This window comes from Bubalus kerabau, chromosome 19 (genome assembly GCF_029407905.1).
Source record: "Bubalus kerabau isolate K-KA32 ecotype Philippines breed swamp buffalo chromosome 19, PCC_UOA_SB_1v2, whole genome shotgun sequence".
In the NCBI taxonomy this organism is placed as follows: Eukaryota; Metazoa; Chordata; class Mammalia; order Artiodactyla; family Bovidae; genus Bubalus; species Bubalus kerabau.
In genome coordinates this window covers 47917929-47932111 of record NC_073642.1, presented here as the reverse complement: position 1 = coordinate 47932111, position 14183 = coordinate 47917929, and the positions used below count along the sequence as shown (strand labels likewise).

The 14183-nt window shown below is 41.1% G+C and overlaps 2 protein-coding genes across 10 annotated transcripts in view; one reads left to right on the top strand and one right to left on the bottom strand.

Annotated features, from left to right (window-relative positions):
• The window catches only part of MIPOL1 (mirror-image polydactyly 1), a 336828-nt gene extending 323242 nt beyond the window's left edge, over window positions 1-13586 (bottom strand). For 2 of the 9 annotated variants that reach the window (XM_055556694.1, XM_055556691.1), the window contains exon 1: window positions 13382-13577. The gene's annotated coding sequence lies outside the window, so the exon portion shown is untranslated. Of the gene's footprint in view, window positions 1-13381 lie in introns of all 9 variants that reach the window. The other 7 variants (XM_055556695.1, XM_055556696.1, XM_055556693.1 and 4 more) reach the window with 5 other exon arrangements.
• The window catches only part of LOC129633933 (uncharacterized), a 41621-nt gene that overhangs the window by 26361 nt on the left and 1077 nt on the right, over window positions 1-14183 (top strand). Inside the window, exon 2 of the mRNA XM_055555895.1 lies at window positions 13296-13762. Within this exon, the coding sequence (XP_055411870.1) occupies window positions 13296-13762 (467 nt within the window). The remainder of the gene's footprint in view (window positions 1-13295; window positions 13763-14183) is intronic.

The following is a 14183-nucleotide window of genomic DNA, read 5'->3' as shown; positions in this document are numbered from 1 at the left end:
AGCAATGAAATTGATAATCCCTTTGGCCAGACTAATCAAGATAAAAATAAAGATCCCATGCATTGCCAATATCAGAAAGAAGAGAAGGCTATTAAAACAATTCCATATACATTAAAAAGACTAAAAGGGAATATTACAATTTAACACCTATAAATTCAACAAATTCTTTGAAAGATAAAATCTACCAAAGCCAACTCAGTAAGAATAGCTAATCAAAATAGGCCCATATATATTAAAGAAACTGAATTTATAGATTAAAAAACCTTCCAACAGAGAAAACTCCAGCCCAGAGGATATCAGATCAGATCAGATCAGTCGCTCAGTCGTGTCCGACTCTTTGTGACCCCATGAATCGCAGCACGCCAGGCCTCCCTGTCCATCACCAACTCCCGGAGTTCACTCAGACTCACGTCCATCGAGTCAGTGATGCCATCCAGCCATCTCATCCTCTGTCGTCCCCTTCTCCTCTTGCCCCCAATCCCTCCCAGCATCAGAGTCTTTTCCAATAGGTCAACTCTTCGCATGAGGTGGCCAAAGTACTGGAGTTTCAGCTTTAGCATCATTCCTTACAAAGAAATCCCAGGGCTGATCTCCTTCAGAATGGACTGGTTGGATCTCCTTGCAGTCCAAGGGACTCTCAAGAGTCTTCTCCAACACCACAGTTCAAAAGCATCAATTCTTCTGCACTCAGCCTCCTTCACAGTCCAACTCTCATATCCATAGGATCTCTTAAATCCCCATTTCTTTCCTGGAAACTTCCTATCTGAGGATTCTCTCAAATTGGACCATCTGCTCTCTAGGCCTGCTATACAGCCCTCCCACCTGGAACATCATTTCACTGTTCTGCTGGGTTGAATCTACTATTTCCTACACCCCAGGTCTTTTTTTTACTTCTTTATTTTTTGACAGCAGGATTTCTGAGGCCTTTTCAGATCTGAAAACATCTTTATTCTAACTTCCATACTTTACATATTGTTAGTTAACTAGCCATTCTGCTGATCAAGAAGACTGATGCTGATATATTCAATTTTTTTTCTTATTAGGTTTTCTCTCTGGAAATCTTCAGAAAATTTTTTTTTAATTCCTGGTGCTGTGAAATTTCACAAACACATGCCTATGGCTAGGCTTTTTAATTTTTTTTTTTTTTTTCTAATTGAGCACTCCTAAGCCTCTTGATGAAAGAGAAAGAGGAGAGTGAAAAAGTTGGCTTAAAGCTCAACATTCAGAAAACGAAGATCATGGCATCTGGTCCCATCACTTCATGGGAAATAGATGGGGAAACAGTGGAAACAGTGTCAGACTTTATTTTTCGGGGTTCCAAACTCACTGCAGATGGTGACTGCAGCCATGAAATTAAAAGACGCTTACTCCTTGGAAGGAAAGTTATGACCAACCTAGATAGCATATTCAAAAGCAGAGACATTACTTTGCCAACAAAGGTCCATCTAGTCAAGGCTACGGTTTTTCCTGTGGTCATGTATGGATGTGAGAGTTGGACCGTGAAGAAAGTTGAGCGCCGAAGAATTAATGCTTTTGAACTGTAGTGTTGGAGAAGACTCTTGAGAGTCCCTTGGACTGCAAGGAGATCCAACCAGTCCATTCTAAAGGAGATCAGCCCTGGGTGTTCTTTGGAAGGAATGATGCTGAAGCTGAAACTCCAATACTTTGGCCACCTCATGCAAAGAGTTGACTCATTAGAAAAGACCCTGATGCTAGGAGGGATTGGGGGCAAGAGGTGAAGGGGACGACAGAAAATGAGACGGCTGGATGGCATCATAGACTCGATGTATGTGAGTCTGAGTGAACTCCGGGAGTTGGTGATGGACAGGGAGGCCTGGCATGCTGCAATTCATGAGGTCGCAAAGAGTCAGACACAACTGAGTGACTGAATTGAACTGAACTGAAGGAACAGACACACAAAATGCTGTATACATGGTTTTTAACGAAGGTTATTTTTGCTGGGATAGAATCTGGGGTAATGTTTTGCTGTCAACTTTTTATAGATTTATGTTGCTTGAAAGAGTTTATAACAATTATACATTTATTTTTTTAATAAAGGCAAAGAAGTAGTCATAAAATAATACAGTAGGACCATTGTTACATTAAGGAAAAAAAAGCAAACAAAGCAAAACTATGTGGTTGGGTATATATACAGACATAAGGAAATGCATTAAAATCTGAAAAGATGCATTCCAGGATTCTATAGTTTTTACAAGAGTCACTAAAAGAATTATAAGGCATGTATAATTTCCAAAATAACAGGGTAAAAAAAAACCCCACAAAATATGAATGGATTAAATGATCCAACCACCAAATGCTCCAATTTTAAGACAAAGATGTCCCACTGGATTTTTAAAAACCAATTCTAAGTACACATTAACCAAAAAAAAGGCTGATATAGTTAAACCAAAATCATAAAGAGGTCACAGATTGGATAAGACACAGGAAACATGACAACTAAATACAGTGCAGGATCTGCATTGAGTCCTGGAACAAAAAAAGAATACTACTGTTACGAGAAAACTAATGATAAACTATATAATTTAGTGACTAGCATTGTAACAATATTAATTTCTTGGCTTTGGGAATTATACTGATTATGCATCGTGTTAACATTAGAAGAAGGTTGAAGAGTTTACAGAAACTCTCTGTGCTATTTTTGCAACTTTTCAGGAAGTCTAAAATTATTTCAAAAAGTTTTTAAAAAGTCCGATTAAACATTAAAACGAAGCGCATTACTAGGGATAAATAAGGACACTTTTTCATGGAACAAAAGTTCAATTCATAGGAAGACAGACAAATTAGAAAACTGAATATGCTTCTAATAACATGACTTCAAAATAAATAAACCAAAAATTGGCAGAAAACTACTAGGAGAAAATAAAATCCAACATTAAACAGGGAGATTTAACACACAGTAAATTATCAGTAACAGACAGGCAAGCACATGTGAGTGCACACATACACACACACACACACACAAATCAATACAGAAAGAGAAGACTTTAACAAAAGCATTAACAAATTTCATGTAATAGACACAAAGTATTGTACCTGTTAACTGCAGAAGTTATTAAGACATCACTAACAGAGTCACATAACACTTTAAAAAGGACATTTCAATGATTCTTCAATTCAGATATCTGATGGTAGTTACATAGATATTAACTTTTTATTTATTCATTGAACTGTCCATATATATTTACATACTTTTTTAACATGTATTAAATTTGCAATAAATATTTTTAAAGTTAACTGAACTATATCATTTAATTACATACTCTTTTATTTTTCCAGTTTTTCAAAACTTGTTTTATCTTGAACAGCAGAAACCTCAAGATAAAACTATGAAGATGGAAAGCTCATAAGCTCCAACAGAAAAATTAAAAAAAAAAAAAAGATTCAGGATTAGGGCTTCCAACAAAACCATCCCTGCTGTATTCTTAGTTTTCAAAACTTATAAACCAAGGAAGGGATACTACAGGCAATTCTCAAAAAAATATTTATAATGCTCAAATCACTCTAATGCAAAACTGCAGATAAATAAGAGCAGACTATCTGGCTATCTACATCCCAAGCAGCATAAAATCTAAATTAAAAACACCTTCAATACTGACAATATCTGAATCAGAGGTGCTCATACCAATTGCCAAAAGCAGTTCTATGGTAAGTCTCTCCCATGATTATCTAATTTAATGAAACCCCAAACCAACCTTCAAAATAATCATCTCTTTATGTTGCCATTTTTGAGATAAAACAAATACTCAGCAATTAAGATAAAACAATTACAGAAGAGTTAAATGGTTAATATTTTACTTTGCAAAAAAGTAAAAAGGGCAATGCCAAAGAATCCTCAAACTACTGTATAATTGTGCTTATTTCACATGCTAGCAAGGTTATGCTTAAAATCCGTCAAGTTAGGCTTCAGTAATACGTGAACAGAGAATTTCCAGATGTACAAGCTGGATTTAGAAAAGACAGAAGAACCAGAGATCAAATTCCCAACATTCATTGGATCATGGAGAAAGCAAGGGAGTTTCAGAAAAACACCTACACCTACGTCATTGACTGTGCTAAAGTCTTTCACTATGTGGATCACAATACACTGTGAAAAGTTTTTTAAGAGATGGGAGTACCAGACCACCTTACCTGTCTCCTGAGAAACCTGTATGTGGGTCAAGAAGCAAAAGAACCAGACATGAACAACTGACCGGCTCGAAATTGGGAAAAAGAGTATGACAAGGCTGTATACTGTCACCCTGCTTATGTAACTTACTGCAGAGTACATTATGGAAAAGGCTGGGCTGGATGAAACACAAGGTGGAATCAGTATTGCTGGGGGAAAAACCTGATGCCGAGAAAGATTGAAGGCAAAAGAAGAGGATATCAGAGGAAGAGATGGTTAGATAGCATCACCGACTCAATGGACATGAATCTGAGCAAACACTGGAGACAGTAGAGGACCGAGGAGCCTGGAGTGCTACAGTCCACGGAGTCACAGTCAGACATGACTTAGCAACTGAACAACAACTGACACCTAGCAAGTCACCCCAAAACTTAGCAGCTTAAAACAACGCACATTTATTATCTCAAAGTTTCTGATCAATTAGGTCCTCAGTTCAGAGTCTCTCAAAAGGTTGAGGCCACAGTGTTAACGGAGGGCGACAGTCATCTCAAAGTTTAACTGGAACATGATCTCCAACTTCCGTCAGTGGCTGTTGGGAGAATTCAGTTCTTAGGGATTCAGCTCGGTTCAGTCCCTCAGTCAAGTCCGACTCTTTGCAACCGCATGGACAGCAGCACTCCAGGCTTCCCTGTCCTTCATCAACCCCTGCAGTTTACTCAAATTCATGTCCATTGAGTCGGGGGTGCCATCCAACCATCACATCCTCCGTCGTCCTCTTCTCCTCCCACCTTCAATCTTTCCCAGCATCAGGGTCTTTTCCAATGAGTCAATTCTTTGCATCAGGTAACCATAGTATAGGAGTTTCAGCTTCAGCATCAGTCCTTCCAATGAATATTCGGACTGATTTCCTTTAGGGTGGACTGGTTGGATCCCCTTGCAGTCCAAGGGATTCTCAAGTCTTCTCCAACACCACAGTTCAAAAGCATCAATTCTTGGGAGCTCAGCTTTCTTCATAGTCCAACTCTCACATCCATACATGACCTCTGGAAAAACCATAGCCTTGACTAGGCAGATGTTTGTTGGCAAAGTAATGTCTCTGCTTTTTAATATTTGCTGTCTAAGTTGGTTGTAACTTTTCTTCCAAGGAGTAAGCATCTTTTAATTTCATGGCTGCAGTCACCATCTGTAGTGATTTTGGAGCCCCCCAAAATAAAGTCTGTCACTGTTGCCACTGTTTCCCCAATTATTTGCCATGAAGGAATGGGACCAGATGCCATGATCTTCGTTTTCTGAATGTTGAGCTTTAAGCCAACTTTTTCACTCTCCTCTTTCACTTTCATCAAGAGGCTCTTTAGTTCTTCTTTGCTTTCTGCCATAAGGGTGGTGTCATCTGCATATCCGAGGTTATTGATATTTCTCCCAGCTGTCTTGATTCCAACTTGTGCTTCATCCTGCCCAGCGTTTCTCATGATGTACTCTGCATAGAAGTTAAATAAGCAGGGTGACAACATGCAGCCTTGATGTACTCCTTTCCCGATTGGGAACCAGTCTGTTGTTCCATGTCCAGTTCTAACTGTTGCTTCCTGACCTGCATACAGATTTCTCAGGAGGCAGGTCAGGTGGTCTGGTATTCCCATCTCTCGTCAGAATTTTTCACAGTTTATTGTGATCCACACAGTCAAAGGCTTTGGCATAGTCAATAAAGCAGAAATAGCTGTTTTTCTGGAACTCTGTTGCTTTTTCGATGATCCAGCAGATGTTGGCAATTTGATCTCTGGTTCCTCTGCCTGTTCTAAATCCAGCTTGAACATCTGGAAGTTCATGGCTCACGTACTGTTGGAGCCTGGCTTGGAGAATTTTGAGCATTACTTTGCTATGAGTGTGAGATGAGTGCAATTGTGTGGTAGTTTGAGCATTGTTTGGCATTGCCTTTCTTTGGGATTGGAATAAAAACTGACCTTTTCTGGTCCTGTAACTGCTGAGTTTTCCAAATTTGCTGGCATATTGAGTGCAGCACTTTCATGGCATCATCTTGTAGGATCTGAAACAGCTCAACTGGAATTGCATCACCTCCACTAGCTTTCTTTGTACTGATGCTTCCTAAGGCCCACCTGAATTCACATTCTAGGATGTCTGGCTATAGGTGAGTGATCACACCATCGTGATTATCTGGGATGTGATGATCTTTTGTGTATGGTTCTTCCGTGTATTCTTGCCACCTCATCTTAATATCGTCTGCTTCTGTTACATCCATACCATTTCTATCTTTATTGTGCCCATCTTTGCATAAAATGTTCCCTTGTTGTCTCTAATGTTCTTGAAGAGATCTCTAGTGTTTCCCATTCTATTGTTTTCCTCTCCTTCTTTGCACTTATCAATGAAGAAGGCTTTCTTATCTCTTCTTGCTATTCTTTGGAACTCTGTATTCAGATGTTTATATCATTCCTTTTCTCCTTTGCCTTTAGCTTCTCTTCTTTTCACAGCTATTTGTAAGGCCTTCTCAGACAGCCATTTTGCTTTTCTGCATTTCTTTTTCTTGGGGATGGTCTTGTTCCCTGTCTCCTGTATGATGTCCCGATCCTCCATCCATAGTTTTTCAGGCACTCTGTATCAGATCTAATCCCTTGAATCTATTTGTCACTTCCACTGTATAATCTAAGGGATTTGATTTAGGTCGTACCTGAATGGTCTAGTGGTTTTCCCTACACTCTTCAATTTAAGTCTGAATTTGGGAATAAGGAATTCATGATCTGAGCCACAGTCAGCTCCTGGTCTTGTTTTTGCTGACTGTATAGAGCTTCTCCATCTTTGGATGCAAAGAATATAATCAGTCTAATTTCAGTATTGACCATCCGGTGATATCCATGTGTAGTCTTCTCATGTATTTTTGGAAGAGGGTGTGTGCTATGACCAGTGTGTTCTCTTGGCAAAACTCTATTAGCATTTGCCCTGCTTCATTCTGTATTCCAAGGCCAAATTTTCCTGTTAGTCCAGGTGTTTCTTGACTTCCTACTTTTGAATTTCAGTCCCCTATAATGAAAAGGACATCTTTTTGGCGGGTTAGTTTTAGAAGGTCTTGTAGGTCTTCATAGAACCATTCAACTTCAGCTTCTTCAGCATTACTGGTTGGGGCATAGACTTGGATTACTGTGATATTGAATTGCTTGCCTTGGAAGCGAATAGAGATCATTCTGCTGTTTTTGAGATTGCATCCAAGTACTGCATTTTGGACTCTTTTGTTGCCTTTGATGGCTACTCCATTTCTTCCAAGGGGTTCTTGTCCACAATGGTAGATACAATAGTCATCTGAGTTAAATTCACCCATTCTAGTCCATTTTAGTTCCTCGATTCCTAAAATGTTCATTTTAGGATGTTCATTTTTGTTATCTCCTGTTTGACCACCTCCAATTTGCCTTGATTGATGGTCCTAACATTCCAGGTTCCTATGAAATATTACTCTTTACAGCATCAGACTTTGCTTATATCACCAGTCACATCCACAACTGGGGGTTGTTTTTGCTTTGGCTCCATCTCTTCATTCTATCTGGAGTTATTTCTCCAGTGATCTCCAGTAGCATAGTGGGCACCTACCAACCTGGGGAGTTCATCTTTCAGTGTCCTATCTTTTTGCCTTTTCATACTGTTCATGGAATTCTCAAGGCAAGAATACTGAAGTGGTTTGCCATACCCTTCTCCAGCGGACCACATTTTGTTAGAACTCTCCACCATGACCTGTCTGTCTTGGGTGGCCCTACATGGCATGGCTCATAGGTTCATTGAGTTAGACATTTGATGGGACTATTTGTAAAAGTATACTTCTTGATGCTGAAGAAAAGCTCTGATACTTTGGCAACCTGATGCAAAGAGTCAACTCACTGGAAAAGACCTTGATGATGGGAAAGATTGAGGGCAGGAGGGAAAGGGGGCAGCAGACGATGAGATGGTTAGATGGCATCATTGATTCAATGGACATGAGTTTGAGGAAATTCTGGGAGATAATGAAGGACAGGGAAGCCTGGCATGCTACAGTCCATGTGGTCACAAAGAGTTGGACACGACTGAGCAACTGAACGATAGCAATGTGTGACTGTAATGTTTTGGTGTTAAATATCTCTTATTCCCTTTAAACCTGAGGAATAAAAGAGAGGAAAGAAATGAGAAAAGAAAGGAAATACAACCTTTGTTGATTTACATAAAAGACTATGAAAGAGATGGATATCCAGGCAGTTGTCGACATTAAGTAAAAAAAAGTATCAAAAAGCATAAACTTTTTGCCATACTTTGAGATGGATATTATCTTTTGAGCTGTTCCATCTTGGGAAGGCTTGGTTGAAACTTATATCTACATGATTGAGTACACTCATAATATAGGAGGTAATTAACAATTACTTCCACAAGGGCTTCCCTTTTGGCTCTGCTGGTAAAGAATCTGCCTGCAATGCAGGAGACGTAGGTTTGATTCCTGGATTAGGAAGATTCCCTGGAGAAGAGAAAGGCTACCTACTCCAGTATTCTGGCCTGGAGAATTCCATAGACTGTACAGTCCATAGGGTTGCAAAGAGTCAGACACGACTGAGCGACTTTCACTTTCAATTACCAATGACTTGGCCCATGAAACTCACCTGTGGCACCCCTCCCTGACTTCAAGGGCCTGTCTTCCTTAAATGCTTCACTGGGCTGTGCAGTTCATCTCTTATTTTTAGCCCCTTGCCTTTCACTTAGCACTAAAAGTATAAAAAAAAAAAAAAAAAAAAAAAACTTTTTTTAAAGTATGTTAACATATTTAGCTAACAACTCTTTTTTTAGGTGGTTTATAGAAGTGATTTAGGTATTTACTTGAATATATACTAATACTAACTCAGCAGTGGCCACAGGACTGGAAAAGGTCAGTTTTCATTGCAATCCCAAAGAAAGGCAATGCCAAACAATGCTCAAACTACCACACAACTGCACTCATCTCACATGCTAGCAAAGTAATGCTCAAAATTCTCCAAACCAGGCTCCAACAGTACGTGAGCCATGAACTTCCAGATGTTCAAGCTGGATTTAGAACAGGCAGAGGAACCAGATCAAATTGCCAATATCCGCTGGATCATCGAAAAAGCAACAGAGTTCCAGAAAAACAGCTATTTCTGCTTTATTGACTATGCCAAAGCCTTTGACTGTGTGGATCACAATAAACTGTGAAAAATTCTGACGAGAGATGGGAATACCAGACCACCTGACCTGCCTCCTGAGAAATCTGTATGCAGGTCAGGAAGCAACAGTTAGAACTGGACATGGAACAACAGACTGGTTCCCAATCGGGAAAGGAGTACATCAAGGCTGCATGTTGTCACCCTGCTTATTTAACTTCTATGCAGAGTACATCATGAGAAACGCTGGGCAGGATGAAGCACAAGTTGGAATCAAGACAGCTGGGAGAAATATCAATAACCTCGGATATGCAGATGACACCACCCTTATGGCAGAAAGCAAAGAAGAACTAAAGAGCCTCTTGATGAAAGTGAAAGAGGAGAGTGAAAAAGTTGGCTTAAAGCTCAACATTCAGAAAACGAAGATCATGGCATCTGGTCCCATTCCTTCATGGCAAATAATTGGGGAAACAGTGGCAACAGTGACAGACTTTATTTTGGGGGGCTCCAAAATCACTACAGATGGTGACTGCAGCCATGAAATTAAAAGATGCTTACTCCTTGGAAGAAAAGTTACAACCAACTTAGACAGCAAATATTAAAAAGCAGAGACATTACTTTGCCAACAAACATCTGCCTAGTCAAGGCTATGGTTTTTCCAGAGGTCATGTATGGATGTGAGAGTTGGACTATGAAGAAAGCTGAGCTCCCAAGAATTGATGCTTTTGAACTGTGGTGTTGCAGAAGACTCTTGAGAATCCCTTGGACTGCAAGGAGATCCAACCAGTCAATTCTAAAGGAAATCAGTCTTGAATAGTCATTGGAAGGACTGATGCTAAAGCTGAAACTCCAATACTACTATGATCACCTGATGCGAAGAACTGACTCATTGGAAAAGACCCTGATGCTGGGAAAGATTGAAGGTGGGAGGAGAAGAGGACGACGGAGGATGTGATGGTTGGATGGCACCCCCGACTCAATGGACATGAATTTGAGTAAACTCCAGGGGTTGATGAAGGACAGGGAAGCCTGGAGTGCTGCTGTCCATGCGGTCGCAAAGAGTCGGACACAACTGAATGATTGAACTGAACTGAATGATGTCACCATCAACAATGAGCAGAAGATCAAATGGTCATTTATGAATAGTCATTTTCAACACCGTAATGGTTAGTGAAGTACAAAATGAAGGAAGGAAGGAGAAAAGAAAATTAAAGAGAAAAATGAGAGGGAGAGATGAAGGACGAAAAGAAGGGGAGAAAGGAGGTAAGGCAGACAGGGAAGCATGCCAACAAGCAGGCAAAAAAAGAAAGGAAAGAAGAAAATACAAACTATATGAAACAGACACTATGTGGCTTGCAAAGCCTAAAATACAAGTAGTCCTAGCCTCACACAGTATTGCCTTAACTGAAACTCTACAAAGCAAGATGCCTCTATTAACTATCCAGCCCTTTACAGAAAATGTGATGACCCCCTGCCACTGGAGATACCCAAATGGCCAACAGACATACAGAGAGGTGTAAATATTCATCAGCAGAGAAATTAGGGAAAAACCACAATGTGACATCACTACCCAACAGAATGGGTAAAATGAAAAGAATGATGCTAAATGTTTCAAGCATGTGGAAACTGATTTGAACAATTTTTTAGTAATGTATACCAGAAATGGCAGAAAGCAAAGAAGAACAAAAGAGCCTCCTGATGAAGGTGAAAGAGGAGAGTGAAAAAGCTGGCTTAAAACTCAACATTCAAAACTCTAAGGTCATGGTATCCCTGTACCATCACTTCACGACAAATAGATTGGGAAAAGTGGAAACAGTAATAGATTTTATTTTCTTGGGCTCCAAAGCCACTGCAGACAGTGACTGGAGCCATGAAATTAAAAGATGCATGCTCCTTGGAAGAAAAGTTATGAACAATGTAGACAGCATATTAAAAAGTAGAGACATCACTTTGCCAGCAAAGGTCTGTCTAGTCAAAGCTATGGCTCTTCTAGTTGTCATGTATGGATGTAGGAGTTGAACAATAATTGATCCAACTGAGCATGGAAAAATTGATGCTTTTGAACTGTGCTGTTGGAGAAGACTCTTGAGAGTCCCTTGGACTGCAAGGAGATCCAACCAGTCAAAAGGAAATCAGTCCTGAACATTCATTGGAAGGACTGATGCTGAAGCTCCAACACTTTGGCCACCTGATGCGAAGAACTGACTCATTAGAAAAGACCCTGATGATAGGAAAGATTGAAGGCAGGAGGAGAAGGGGATGACAGAGGACAAAATGGTTGGATGGCATCACTGACTCAATGGACATGAGTTTGAGTAAGCTCCGGGAGTTGGTGATGGACGACAGGGAAGCATGGCATGCTGCAGGTCATAGGGTCACAAAGAGTCGGACAGGACTGAGCAACTGAACAACATACCAGAAATGGGTTTCCAGGTGGCTTAGTGGTAAAGAACCGGCCTGCCAATGCAAGAGATGTAGGTTCAATCCTTGCCTGGGAAGATCCCATGGAGAATAGAATGGCAACCCACTCTAGTATTCTTGCCTGGGAAATCCCATGAACAGAGGAACCTGGCAGGCTACAGTCCGTGGGGTGGCAAAAGAGTCGGATGCTACTTAGCTATTAAACAACAACAACAATATTAGAAATACATATATGCATAGCCTATAATATAGTCATTTCACCAGTGGGAATATATCCAACAGAAATGTATACATACATTCACCAAAATACTTACAAAAAAATGTTCACACCAGACCTATTAGTAATAGCCAAAAGCTGGATAAAATTCTGCACAGTATTAAGAACAAACAACTGCTACATAACTTCTATAAATCCCGCAAATATTAAGCAAAAGTGAGACACAAAAGACTATACACTGTATGTTTCCATTTATATAAAGTCAATAATCAGTAAATTTATTGATGATGTCAGAAACTGAAAAGTGGGGCTTCTAGGATGTGAGTAATGCTCTTTCTTGGATATACACACTTGGTGAAAATTCAGTGAACTGTACACTTATGATTCATGCACTTTTCTGTGTGTCTATTAACCTTTAATAATTATCACAGCAAAAACGTTTCATATTTACAAACTATGCCTTTGAAGGAAAATTGTGTACATTTTCTGTTCACTTTTCTGATTTGCCGTCCTTACCACCAGTGAGCTATCTTAATCCCTGTTACCTTACATAGAAGGTAGTTTTGTTTTAATTAATTCTCTTGGTGTACTACTGCACAGGATACCCACATGTTTATGTAACTGTCATTTCAGGTTAGTTCCACAATAGATCCCAAGGAGAAACTTTGAAAAGCCAGTAACTTGTTATTGTGAAAGTTGTCTGGGAAAGAAGGGGGGGCGGGGGGAGCTCCTTAAAACGTACTTTTGTTTGGCCCTTTGTTTTGGCTCACCTTTATCTACTACCACTGTGATTTAATCTGCATAAAATGTTCAAAGGAGCCTTTCAAAAAGCCTCTTCTGGTGGAAAAGTTTTTTTTTCCCACGACATCCTAATAATGTTGTTATCTTGTGTTCATCCAGTTCCTTCCACCCACGGTGCTTAAAGTAAATACTTCACAAATAGTATCGGGTGGTGTCACCTTCCAGCAAGGACGAAAAATGTGGGCCCAGAGACACTACGAACTCAAAAAATTCTAACAGTATCTTTCTACAGCATGGCTCCGCCTACTTAAAGAATCACCGTATTCTTTGCCGAAACTTAAAGTGTGAGAACTGAAATGCAAACCAGTGAGTGACTCTCAAGGGCACGGAATCAATCCTAGGTTGAGCCAGGACCTCCAATTCACTGCCTCTTAAGGGAAAAGCAAACCAACAACAACAACAAAAAAACCTCGAATAAAAACTCAGCTGCAGCACTCTTGTAATAAGAAACAGGGGAAGATGCCGAAATCCTGCCGAGAAAGTAGACCGGGGGACCACACAACGCTGACCTTCGAGGGAGCCCCATCATTCCCGGCCGCACGGGGCCAACATTCACCCAGTGCAGCTCCTGGGGGACCCCTTGCCGTTCTCCAAGGAGGCTGTGGCCGGAAATTCCAGGGCTGGTCTCAACCAACCCCTCCTTTTCTCGGATCGCCCAAACCTCCCACCCTACCCGTTTACCTGTGATGCGCCCTGCACAGCCCCGGGAGCAGACTCTGCGCTCTCGTCCAGAGTTTCTCAGGCCAGACGCGCAGCCTCCACGTCAGCCAATCGCAGCTCGCTCGGAGCCTCCCAACTCCGGGTTCCTCTGCGCGAGGAGGTGCGCGCGCTCGTGAATGTCCCCGCGGGGCACAACGGAGGAGGGGGCCAGACGCGCGCGGCGCGCGAGGATCCACGGCGATCAGGGGCGGGGCAGACGCCGGGCAGGGGCAGGCGGCGCGCACCGGGCATGCGCATTTCGCGCCACTGGGGCCGTGGGGCGGGGCCCCTGGGCAACAGAACAAGCTTGGGAGATCTTCGCTGGAGTTTGGAGAAGACAGTTTTAGTAGTTAAGATTATCAGGTATGAGGTGAAAGGCGCATTCTGTGAGACCAAATATTCCCCAGACAAAAGTTAATCTGGTTAGGGGAGGGAAACGTCCATAAAAACGTGTCTTGTGGCCTCAACTTGAGCGTTGTGGAGTTTCCACAGAAACTGGCGGAAATGGGATTTCCGGTTCTGTTTTTGTCTTGAGGTGAATGGGAGAGTGGGGATGGGACCCCAGGGAGAGAAGAGGGACGTGTTGGGAAGGAATGGTTGAATGAAAAAAGCTGCAGTCGGACTCCAGTTGGGCTAGCAAAAAGCAGTACCCACCTCTTAGACAAAGAACGCTTCAGACTAAAACTAGGAGGTACTTAAGAAAAAGATACGGATGCTTACCGTTCAATATATGGATTCTTTAAGACAAAAGGTTGAACTTTCCAGAATTAAAAAAATTAAGTCC